The 12,349-nt window shown below is 43.0% G+C and overlaps 1 protein-coding gene across 3 annotated transcripts in view; it reads right to left on the reverse strand.

The window, feature by feature from the left end:
• Positions 1-651: 651 nt before the first annotated feature.
• Positions 652-12,349, reverse strand: part of Adamts9 (ADAM metallopeptidase with thrombospondin type 1 motif 9) — a 171,390-nt gene continuing 159,692 nt past the window's right edge. For all 3 annotated transcript variants that reach the window (XM_052174356.1, XM_052174353.1, XM_052174352.1), the window contains 2 exons: positions 5,594-5,688; positions 652-2,518 (listed from right to left, as the gene is read on the reverse strand). In XM_052174356.1, the coding sequence (XP_052030316.1) occupies positions 5,599-5,688 (90 nt within the window). In that variant the 3' untranslated portion in view covers positions 652-2,518; positions 5,594-5,598. The remainder of the gene's footprint in view (positions 2,519-5,593; positions 5,689-12,349) is intronic.

Raw genomic sequence — 12,349 nt, forward strand, 5'->3', positions numbered from 1 at the left:
ATAATATTTTATGTACATGTATACATATATAATATGTAATGTGAGGTATATTAATATATATATGTGTGTGTGTGTGTGTGTATGTCTTAATCAGGGTTTCTTTGCCTGCACAAAGCATCATGACCAAGATGCAAGTTGGGGGAGGAAAGGGCTTATTCGGCTTAAACTTTCCACATTGCTGTTGATCACCAAAGGAAGTCAGGACTGGAACTCAAGTAGGTCAGGAAGCAGGAGCTGACACAGAGGCCATGAAGGGATGTTTCTTACTGGCTTGCTTCCTCTGGCTTGCTCAGCTTGCTTTCTTATAAAACTCAAGACTATTAGCCCGGGGATGGCACCACCCACAAGGAGCCCTCCCACCTTGATCACTAATTGAGAAAATGCCTTATAGCTGGATCTCATGGAGGCACTTCCTCAACTGAAGCTCCTTTCTCTGTGATAACTCCAGCTTGTGTCAAGATGACATACGAAACCTGCCAGTCCAATATGTATATATGCATATTGTGGTTATAACATACAATATTACATACATATATACAATATTATATGTAAACATATATATGTATGTCGATATATATATAATTCCTAGAGACATTCATATTTAAACTTTAATCAAGAGTCCAGAAGCCAAGAGAAGCATCTACGGTTTGGATGTGGTCACAATATTTATTTATAATATGTTTCACATGTATTAACAATAGAAAATGACACTTGTTCATACACCAAGTGCTCTGGTGTTTCTGTGGAGTTGGAGAATACTGTCAGGGTTTTCCTAATCTCTTTGGTCTTGGAAAAGTTGGGCAGGCTTTCTCAAGTAAAATGTCTTGTGACCACTGCCTCAGCATGCTCATTCCTGAAAGAAGTAACAAAGGTGGAGTCATCGAAGACCAGAAAGACCTGGGAATCTTAGACACCAGTTTTTTTTCACACAAATGCTGAAGACCACAGGAAACCCGGCAGGGTATTAGGCTCCCAGCCTCAAGGGAAGTCATATCATTGGCCAAAGTTTTCAGGTAGAGAGTGGTCGATCTGTCGTTCTCCGAGTATGCCGAGGGGTGCTGAAGGCCATGAATATGCTGAGGGGTTAAGGCCATGCTCTTGTGGTAGATCCTTTGTCTTGCTGCTCATAAACTTTGAGGATATCGTGACAAAACAGCAGGAGAGCCCCCCTTTCCCAGTGTCACTCTGTAATGAAGCTATTGGTGGAACCTCCCAATGACTGGAAGGAGTCCAAGGCACCATGGAGCAGAGTAGAGCGTATTACCAACAATAACGGTAAGATAAGAGTCTAGCTACTATAAAAAAGACAGGTCTAAAAAGACGTGTAAATAGTGGGTCTTACTCTAGCAGGTGATTTTATCCATTGGGGATTATCTATCTCTTGCTCCCTTTTGTTAAATGTTTACAGTTTTGACTCTGACAATTACTTTAAAAACATATAATATTAGCACCAAGGCAGCACAATTCTTCCCAGAGATCACATGAAACGGAATAGTGACTGTGATGAACAGTTGGTACAACCTGTGATGTTTCTAACTTACTTATTGGCTAATGAAATGTTCCCACAATTGCCAAAAATACCCTTGTTCAACTCACGTAGCACCTTGATGTCAGCTAGGTTGTTAAAAAAATAATTACAAAAATTTTTCAAAATGTAACAGTAAAACACATTTCCAGGTAAAAAGTAAACAACAGTGTACCGTGATAACGAAGAGTCACTTTGTCATATACTACATATAACGTAGAGTACGTAAAATGCAGCGGTCTGACTGCGACGGGGAGCATCATGCAAGGCAGTCACAATAAAATCATTTTACGTACAAAAATATTACATCACAATAAATAATTTCAAACATAAATATTAAACTTTACATCATTAGGGTGTTCCGCAGGTTGAGTATCCCTCATTGAAATGCTTGGTGACCATCAGGGTGTATTTCAGACATTTCGAAGACTTCGTGATATTTTCATACTTAAAGTGAGATCTCTTTGGGATGGGGCTCATCTAAACTTGGTATTAATTTATACTTCTTTCTTTTAAACAGAGTTGTAGTTTACTTGGAGATTTTAGTATAGGTTTTAAGCAGTAGGGTACTCAGGAAGAGAACAACATGTGCCCAAGAATGTGGGTTGTGTGTCTTGTTTGTGTTTCCTATGTACCTTTACATGCATGGCAGAAATATAATTTTGTATGGTACTTATAAAGATTTGTGTATGAAGCAAAGTTTCATGGCATGAAATTTCCCATTTGAGATCTTGTGCTGGCACTCAAAAGGTTTCAGAATTTGGAGCATTTCAAAGTTTAAATTTTTAAATAAGGGATGCTCAACCTGTATATATATATAAAATATATATATTTATATATATGCATATATACACACATATACACACACATTCACACACACATACACACACGCAGACAGATCCATACACATGCACACAGATGCACCCAAATTTAAGGTGGAGGTATTGAATTACTATCCTTCATCCATCTCACATGGCTTCCTCTTCAGAGCCCCTGAAATAAACAAACCAGAAATTATAAATCTTCCATATCAAAAGTTGAGAGTCAAGAGTAGGTAAACTAGGCTCTACCATGTGCAGAATTATGAAGTGTCACTTAGGATATTCTCTAGGTTAGAAAGTGAACTCTTTTATCTATCTATCTATCTATCTATCTATCTATCTATCTATCTATCTATCGATTGTCTGTCTGTCTGTCTGTCTGTCTGTCTATCTTCTACCTACTATAAACAACACAGCAGTGGGCTGGGCTGGGGAGGTAGCGCAGTGGCAGAGTGCCTGTCTAGCAGGGTGAAGTCCTGGGTTTGAACTCCAGTACCAGAGGGGAAAAAGAGAACAGGCATGTGAGCTCCAGAAGAGAGCCCTCTAGAAGGCAAGAACCAACTGCAGTGAGTTGGTCTCGGATCCACGCCCCAGCACACACACACAAAAACACATGGACCTGATTTAAAAAGAATAATTACAAAAGAATGAAAGAGGAAAGAGTCCTGTGTCTAGAAATTTCATCTGGGATAACATTCGAATATTAGTACATTTCCTTCTAGTCTTCTTACATACTTGTAAATTTCATATGTATGTACTCATGTGTGTTTTATGACACATAACAGACACAAGAAAAGAAGACATAGAATGCATATGAAAATGGGGTCTCTGAAGTCTATCTGCTGAGTTTTGCTTACAGCCACCCCATCTTCTCTTTTTGGATCTCAAGTCTTTCTTCAACCTCCATGATTGTGATTATGATTGTGATTGTGACTGTGAGTATGTGTGTTTGGCGAATGAGGTGTGTATGTGTATGGTGTGTGGTGTGGTGTTTTATGTGTATGTATGTGGTATGTGTATATGGTACATGTGAGTATATGGTGTGTGGTGTGTATGTGTGTGGTGTGTATGTGTGTGGTGTGTATGTATGTGGTGTATATGTGTGTGGTATATATGATATGGTGTGTATGTGGTATGTATGAGCATGATGTGGTGTGTGTATGTATGATATGGTGTGTATATGTGTGTATGTATGATGTGGTGTGTATGTGGTATATGTATGTGTGTGGTATGTATGTATGTGGTGTATGTGTATGATGTGGTGTGTATGTGGTGTGTGTGTGTGTATGATGTGGTGGGTGTGTGGTGTATGAGTGTGTGGTATGTATGTGTGTGTGTATGTGTGTGTGTCTGTGTGTGGTGTATGTTTTATTCCCTAGCCCAGGCTGTTTTGCAACTCACTCACAATTGCTTTGTTCATTGCTCTGGTTCTAAGGGGCAAACCCAGCCTTGTTCATGTTGGGAAAGTGCCTTACTTCTGAGCTATTGTCCCAAGTCAAGCCTCTCCTTGCTCTTTTAGAAGTGACCCTCTTCCAAAGGCAGCTGTCAGTCATCTGACTCTGTAGGCCCAAGATCTCAGGCCATAAGACACTGACTGCTTCAGAACTGACCATGTGATCCAATCAGCGGTGAGGAGAGGTTTTTTGCTTTATTTTGTGTATGGGTGCTTTGCCTGACTGTATATTTGTGTGTCATATGTCTGCCTGGTACCCGGGTGGCCAGAAGGAAGTATCAAATCCTTGGAAGTGGAGTTACAGATGGTTCTGATCTGCCATATGGGAGGTGGGAATTGAACCTAGATCCTCTAGAAAAACAGCCAGTGGTACTCTTATATACTGAGCCATTGTACTTTCCAGCACGGATGCAGAAGGCATTTAGTTGATTCAGGAGTTATAATGATGATGTCATCGCAGTGAGGCCTATGTATGGGAAAGATGTCACGTTAAGTGAGAAGCACCATGAGGGCTCATTGCTGATCAGTGGAGCACACTACTGTGGGCGGTGCCTGAACACAGCACAGCGTGTGCAGGTCCCAGTTCTTTAACACATTGTCTTTGCCTTTTGCAACACAAATAATACTAATTTAAGATGGCGGTTTCACCTACATGTGGTAGCATGCAACTGTGTGTAAGTGAAATCCCAGCACTTGGGAGACAGAGGCATCAGAGTCGCACGTGTGACGTTAGCTTGGGCTAATAAGCAAGAGCCTGTTCAAAAAAATATTAAAAGAATACTTTTCAATACCAATGTTTACTTAAGCAGTTGTTAAATAGTAACTTCTGTGTCAGATCATGAATGAGCTATCGGGGGAACTGACTGGGCCACTGGACAGTATAGGGAAGGCATTAGAAGGTCACACAGGTCGATTGAACTTCTGTGCTTTGCAGCTGAAGGCACCAGGATAATCAAAAGTGACCGGTTTAATCTTTTCTCCAGCAGAGGGAGCACTTGCTGGTATGCTAATGAGTCTCCTATGGATTTTGATAGAATTAAAGATTTTGGTTTCTTCTGTGCAGAGAGGGTCTAAGCTCTGCATTTATAATAAGATCTCAGATGACACTGAGCTGCTGGCCCCGCTGTGAGTGGCACATCAGTGACACTATAGTGATTGAGAGTATAGTTCTTGGTGTAAGGTATCACTAGGGTCTGAGAAAGCTTCTCAATGGTTGTGGCCTCAGCTTCCTCTATGGCAAAATACTACTTCATGACCTCCTTGTGAGGAGACAGAGAAAAGGATTCCCATAAGTTGCTCAGTGCAGCGGAAGCTCACCACCACCAGCACTACTGTAATTATTATATCCCTGGTATTATTATATATAACATACTATATATTTTATTTTCATGAAAGTAAAAATTATTATATATATGTGTGCCAGGATATATTTTATATCCTGAGGTATTGTATGCCTCAGTCCCTTACTTCACAGTTTACAATATTCAAAGCATAGATTTCTGGATCTACCAGAGACCTTAGGAAGTAAAAGTCTCAGAGGAGAAACACGGAAAGCAGCATTTTCAGCAGGCAGTGAAAAGAAACTTAATGTATGCAGTGAGGACCTTGGGTTGAGGGGTGAGGGAGAGATGACTCTTCAGACACCGAGAGACAAACAAGAATGTAAAGGACAGAATATTATCGGGGCAGCTTCACGATGCTTGGCGATAGCTCTGTCAGGGGAGGGGCCGTTTACCCACATCTGTTTATCATTAGGCTATAGATTAAAATGAAAGAGGTGAGCAGGGAACTTACCTTAGTTATGAAACTCGCACCTCCAGGCCAGTGCCTGAGGACGGAGTACACTTCCCACAGTAACCGCCGCATTTCCCTACGACCCGGGTACCATCCTGCGAAAACAGGTATCATCTTAGATGACTTGTGAAGTTACTGTTTCGGGGCTTGCAATGGTTTTTAGGGAGAGTAATTCTTGTACTATAGTGTATTGAAATGAAACTCAAAACACTCATAATGTTCTAATTGCATAGGTCAGGCTCACAGGGTCAAATACAGACCACCATCTGTTTCCGGATGACCTAAAAGCAAGAGTAGCATTTGCAATGTAGTTTGTCTGAGACGAAGCAAGGGGCTTGCTATATATCCAGGCTCGTTCAACCTCCTGGGTATGGGATTATAGGTATACATCTCCATGGCTGGTTAGTTTATTATAAGTATATATCTCCAGGCTTGGTTAGTTTATTATAGGTATAAATCTCCATACCTGGTTTGTTTTGCCTTTCTACAGAGTTGAGAAAAGCTATGAGGAGTGTATCTTGACACCTAAAAATTGTATAAGATTCAAATTTTGGCATAACCAGCATCACTCATGTACCTCAAGCTTATAGCTGCTTTCGTGGTGTCCTAAGAGGGATGAGCAGTTTCTAGCTTCAAGCTACTGCTCAGTACACTGTGGCTCCCAGTAACACACCTCCAGCTCAGCTGGGTTGTGAGGTGCATTGCTAGGTCATACCATCTTCATTATTTTCTTACTCCAATTGTGATGGTAAATCTTCATCGTCACCTTGTCTGGATTTAGAATCATCTAGAAATGTACTTCTGTTTATGTCTCAGAGGAGGGAACACCCACTCCAACTACAGGCTCAGAGCTCAGGCTGAGTCAGAGCGGGGAAGAGTCAGGGAAACGTGAGCTCCCCATTCATCTTTGTTTTCTGGCTGTGGATATAATGTGACTGCCGCCTTGCCTCTTGCTCCCGTCACCACGATGGACGCTGCACCTTCAGACAGCCAGAATAAGCCCTTCTTTTTTTCAGTTGGCTTTATTGGGCATTTCGTGACAGCATGGGACAGAGTTACTAATGCAGGAGTCCATTGGACTGTGATACATCAAGAAAAAGATGAGGGCAGGGGGCTTTAAATGTCCTGCTTTTTAAGATACTGGGGCATGTGGGGTGTTCTGTGACCAAGTTTAGACAACAAATTATTGTGTTTATCACTCAACAGCATTATGAGTGTGCTTAAGTAAAAAATAAATAAACAGACACCTACATCCCCACAGTAAGCACTTGTCACAATATTTCCAACTTAGGAGAAAGCCTCCATCAAAATGTAGAAAATTTAAGATAGAACATCAACACAGCGTAGTTTGCTCACAAAATCAAAAAGTAGGAATAGGTATATTCCATGTGCCCCAATTCTTATCAAAATAAGAAAAATAATTTACCCGCTGAGTTAACTATATTTATTTTAACAGCAAGAATGGAAGAAGCATGTGCAGGGGAAACAAACCAGCGTAAGGAAATCAGCTCTTGAAGGGAAGAAGGGGCTCTTGAAAGTGACTGAGAATGGGAGTCAGGCCGTTAGCCAGTGAGGAGCAAGGCAGATTATTTTGTGTAGTTTTTCTTTGGCTTCTGATGAGTCAAAAGATTCTGCTGTTTATTCAAGGAGACACTACTCACTAGGATAAATGTGTGTGTACTGTCTCTGAGGAGCAGACTTGGATAGACAGATCTCCAAGATGTGGAGAATGAACCACAGCAGAGGGATAGAGAGACTCCCCGGAGTTGACACCACAAAGTACCCAACAGAAGCAACTCAAAAGAGGAGGCAGAGTTTATTTAGAGCCCCAGTTTGATAGGACAGCCTGTCATGTGGGGATACACGTGGCAGCAGGGAAGTAAGGCCTGGGGCCAGGGGGCCCTGGGACCAGGAAAAGGCCTGGAGCAAGAGTCAGGCTGAAGCGTGTACAAACCCCTGAAATCATCCCGAGATCTGCAGTAGTAGGATTGCTTCCCCACCCCCACCCCTGTACCACCTCTTCGCCCCTGCCTTGGACCAGCATGTCCTGATGCACACAGCCCTGTGTCTCCTGCCCTTGCCTCAGCAGAGGTCACATAGCCAGGAAGGGGAGGGGTGGTGGGTGGTGGTGAAGCTCCCTTTCCCCTTATAAGGTTGTGTCCACCAGCACCTGGAATTCTTTCCTATGTAAATGAGGCATTCCCAGCCTCCTGGCCCCAGCCCATTCATCCTGATAGCCCAGACCCACCCCTCAAAAGTTTAAGTAGTCTTTGTTTCCCCCCCCCCCATAAACTGAACCAGTTCTTGGAAGCTGTCCCTGGGTGTGTGTGTGTGTGTGTGTGTGTGTGTGTGTGTGCTTTACCTGTGCACTCACACCCAGCCATGTCAGCCAAGCTTCCCTCCCTCCAGGCCAGCCTAGTGTGAGTGTAGAGGGGTGAGGCAGTACGGCATTCACAGTCAGGAAGCAGGGGTGGGGGGGAGAAGGGGGTAGGAGGAGAGAGGGAGGGAGGGAGAACGAGCACTGGTCCCCAGCTCACGGTCTTCCTTTCCTCCAGTTTTAGGACTAGTTTTGGTGAGACCTAGAGTCCAAACACTTGACTTATTCTATTGTAATGGTCAAGAGTTGAACAGCAGCCAATATTTTGAATAAGCTTTTTGAGGTCAGAGATGAGAATAAAATCTGTTCCCGGTCACTACAAGTGAACCCTCAGTGGCTTTGAACATTAGCTTTGCTACCAATAAGAAACTTAGCCTATGACGGAGGGAGGCGATCCTAATGGGTAACACTTGTCCTATGTTTAAGTAATACGGTTTAAATACCAAGCAGTGTTAAGCCTTTTAAACCCTCTTCCCGGGCCATCACAAGTTAAGACAAGTAGATAAATCTCTATTCCATGCACACAGTGATTGTGTTTCCTAAGCACAAACTGCAGACCCAAAAGTGTGACCTGGACTTTGCTGTGTGGAGGACATAACTTTCATATTTCAAAATCTATTTAACCAGGCCGTTTAACAAGATGCTTCTGTCTAACTTTCAGTTGTAAATGATGAATGGAAGATCAGGTATCGGGGTGCAGGAGAGATGGCTTAGCAGTTACAGGTGCTCCCTGTGCTCCATCGCCCACAGCAGCAGCCCACACTGGCCTGTAACTGCAGCTTCACGGAATCCGAGATGGTCTAGCCTCCTTGAGCTCCTGCACACATCTGGCAAGTAAAGTCCATGCAGGCGGGTGCACACTCATAAACAAAACTCTAAGCTCTGCAGACAAGCAAGCACCAGAAGAAAACTCCAGTAGTCTTACAAATGCCTGACAGACACGAGCATGCGTAATTAAAATTGTAGAGTTGTGAAGAGGTAACTGCTTGGCAATGACTGTCTACGTAAAAAGGCATTCAGCAACACAAAAGGTAAGATCTCCTTCCCATCAGCATTAATAGACAAATGTTTATCATAAATTTTGATACTAGAAAACACTAGTGAAACAAAATATTTTCCTTCTCCAATATTCCATTAATCCCTTGGTAGATTTGTGTTAAAAATGTTACTCAGTCATTTCTATCTTTAGGATTCAACTAGTAACATTTAAGAAAAAAATTTAGTTCTCTCTCTCTCTCTCTCTCTCTCTCTCTCTCTGTGTGTGTGTGTGTGTGTGTGTATGCACACTCAAGTGCACAGGCCAGTAGAGGCATCAGATCATCCTGGGACTGGAATTAGAGATGGTGGCACACCATCATGTGGATTCTAGGAATGAACCTGGAATAGCTGCTTTTAACCACTGAGCCATCTCTCCAGCCCAGGTAATAATATTTTTTGTGGATATCTGTACTCTCTCGATATGTACATACATATATTACATGTATATATAACTAATCCTGCCATTTGGCAAGCAAAAAAAAAATCCAAAAAACATAAAACAAACAAACAAACAAAAAAACCAAAAAAACCAAAACGAAACAAAAACCCCACACCAAATCTTTTCTATCTGTCCCTTTCCCTGAAAAGGGTTGCTGATTCCTGGCCCCAGTCGATGCTGGGCTGCCCTGGTCTAAGACCCACACAGTCCATGCCGGGCCGCCCTGGCACAGTTGTCTTCTGCCAGTCTTTTCCACACCTGCATTTCTTTGGTCTCTGGGAACTGGACTCGGCACAGTTGTAATGATAACTCTCTGTCCTTACAAAGCCATCCCATCAGGACGTCCATAATAGCCTCTCTTCATCAAATGAGAAAAGGCCTCAGCAGCCATAAGTTGAAAACAAAATAAAGTTGATACTGGCTTTACAGTAGTTGCACTATTTCTAAAAAGCTCTGCTAATTTAGGCAAAACAGATCAAGTGGGGCTACCCTTTAACTACCTGTGATGGCACTGTCCTCAGAGGATGTTGAAGATGGTCCTAGCATGTCAGCATCCTGTCAGCTGCTAGACTGCGAAACAAAACAAGACTGACCAGAAGAGAAGCACGGCTGCTGTGGAGACAGCCAGAAGCCCTCGCCGGTGTGTAACGAAACTCTGGCTTTTATTTCCTTATTACAGTTGAATTCTCTTTTAAATAGTTTGTTAACATTAGCTCCAGCTATTGCATGCAAATGAAGTGAATGACTTGCTGCCCTGTTAGGCATAGTGCGTATTCCTGGTGTTCACTAAGCCTTTAGTTTTTCTCAGTGGATAGGATTCAGGGAGCCTGGTGCCTGTGATTTAGGGAGGGACCTATCTTTGGTGGAAGCACGCTCATTTGCCTGTCTTTTGTGGAAAGGGAAAGAGGCAAGAATGTGTTAAGAAAATCCATAGAGATAGTAATAGTTAGAGACACAGTTTTAGGACCAAACCTAAAGTGAAATGTTAGGGTTAAGATGGCATGCAAAACTGACTTTTTCTGAAACTTCATACAAAACATGTAACATATAATTTTCCCCAATACAATCCTCAGACAACTATATACATATATAATGCATGTATAAGCATACATAGATGTATAAACACTGTCCAGTTTCCATAGAAACGGTCCATAGGGTTAAGATGACAAGCAGAATTGACTTTTTCTGAAACTTCATACAAACATGTAACATATAACCTTCCCCAGTACAGTCCTCAGACAACTATGCATATGCATAAATGTATGTATAAGCATACATAGATGTGTAAACACTGTCCGCTTTCCATAGAAATGTGCAGACTAAAGTGTACATGCATAGAAAATATGAACCTATGGAATTCCACGTTGTAGGTCTGGGTACTTACTGGGTTTTCACAAGTTGGAGAGCAGTCCATGCACACATATGAGATCCCACTGTAGTGTGTGCACACACGTGCAAACACCGGATTCTACTCTACTGTGTACACACATGCACACACATGAGATCCCACTGTAGTGTGTAACTCATGTGCAGACATGAGATTCTACTGTATTGTGTACACATGAGACTCTACTGTAGTGTATACACACATGTGCAAACATGTATGTTCATTTCTTAACTCAGTTGTAAAATCGGAGGTAGGAAAGGCCTGTTTGTTCCACATAACATTCATTGTTTTATAAAGTAATTAATTTATTTACAATCCTTTGCATAGCACAAGGAATCCCTGGTAGAGAGCAGGCTCTCTGTGCCTTAAAATTCCCCAGGCACATACAGAAGACAGGACAGAAGACCCCTTGAGCACCAACCCCAACCAGCCAGAAGTGGGCTTTCTTTGAGCTGCCTGGCCCTGGAGACCTATTCAAGATCTTTCCACTGAAAAAGCACCAGGCAGGCAGCTCTGAGGATGGTGAGCAGGGCCACAGCAGAACTCTGAACAGGCCTGGAGAGTCCTTTCATACCACAAGCACAGTTGGCACTGAAGGGACCAGAATGCTCCTGGTAACTGAGCTCAGAACTTGGAATTTTCCCTCACACCTCAGCTCCTAGGCACAGTCTCGCCTCTGTCCACTTAGTGCTTATGCAGAGCGCTAAGCTGAGACAGTAAGAACTCATCAGACCCTCCAATCAATCACTGATCTGCAGCAGCGCCCCCAGGTTTTTGCCTCCAGCCTGCAGTTCCCTTTACCCGCAGCAGGCAGCCTCAGCTTGCTTCTGCAAGTTCACAGTAAGGCTGCAAAGATGTCACAACATCACCAGCTGTTGCTTATGCACCTGTCTGCCCTGGTTTCACAAGCTCCCAAGGTGACAACGTTGATGACCACCCGCACTGTGTGGGTAGAGGAGGCCTCTTCTCTCAGCAGCTATGGAGGGCCAATGGTGGGCTACTGCAGGACGCCCATCCTGGAGCCCATCCTGGAGGAATATCAGGCATGTAGTGTCAGCCTACATCTTCAATCTGACTCCCTCAGATTGGTCCTCATTCTCACTTGCTGTCCTGCTAAGCTAGGATGGACCCTGAGTCAGTGTGTAAGTTTCCCAGCAAAAGAACAGCTTGGGAAGGCCTGCACATATCAGGGTTTCTTGTTGCACTGTTTGTTTATTCATGATACATAGAAATTTCCAGAAAAAAATGCTAAGTTTTAAAACACATGCCGCTCTGAATCTGATGAAGCCGCTCACTATCTCGCGCAACGCCCCTCCCTCACCCTGGCACGTGTCCATCTCGTCTATGACATACAGGCACCTGCTCCTTAGTAACTCAGAGCATCTCTGCTATCGTACCAATTGCTATCGTACCCAACACTGCTTCATAGCGCTTGCCCTCTTTGTCACATAGGCACCGCGTGTAACACCATCATGAGAGGAGGCGAGTACAAGGCGTTTTTATAGCACATACTCA

Source organism: Apodemus sylvaticus, chromosome 2 (genome assembly GCF_947179515.1).
Source record: "Apodemus sylvaticus chromosome 2, mApoSyl1.1, whole genome shotgun sequence".
Lineage (NCBI taxonomy): Eukaryota > Metazoa > Chordata > Mammalia > Rodentia > Muridae > Apodemus > Apodemus sylvaticus.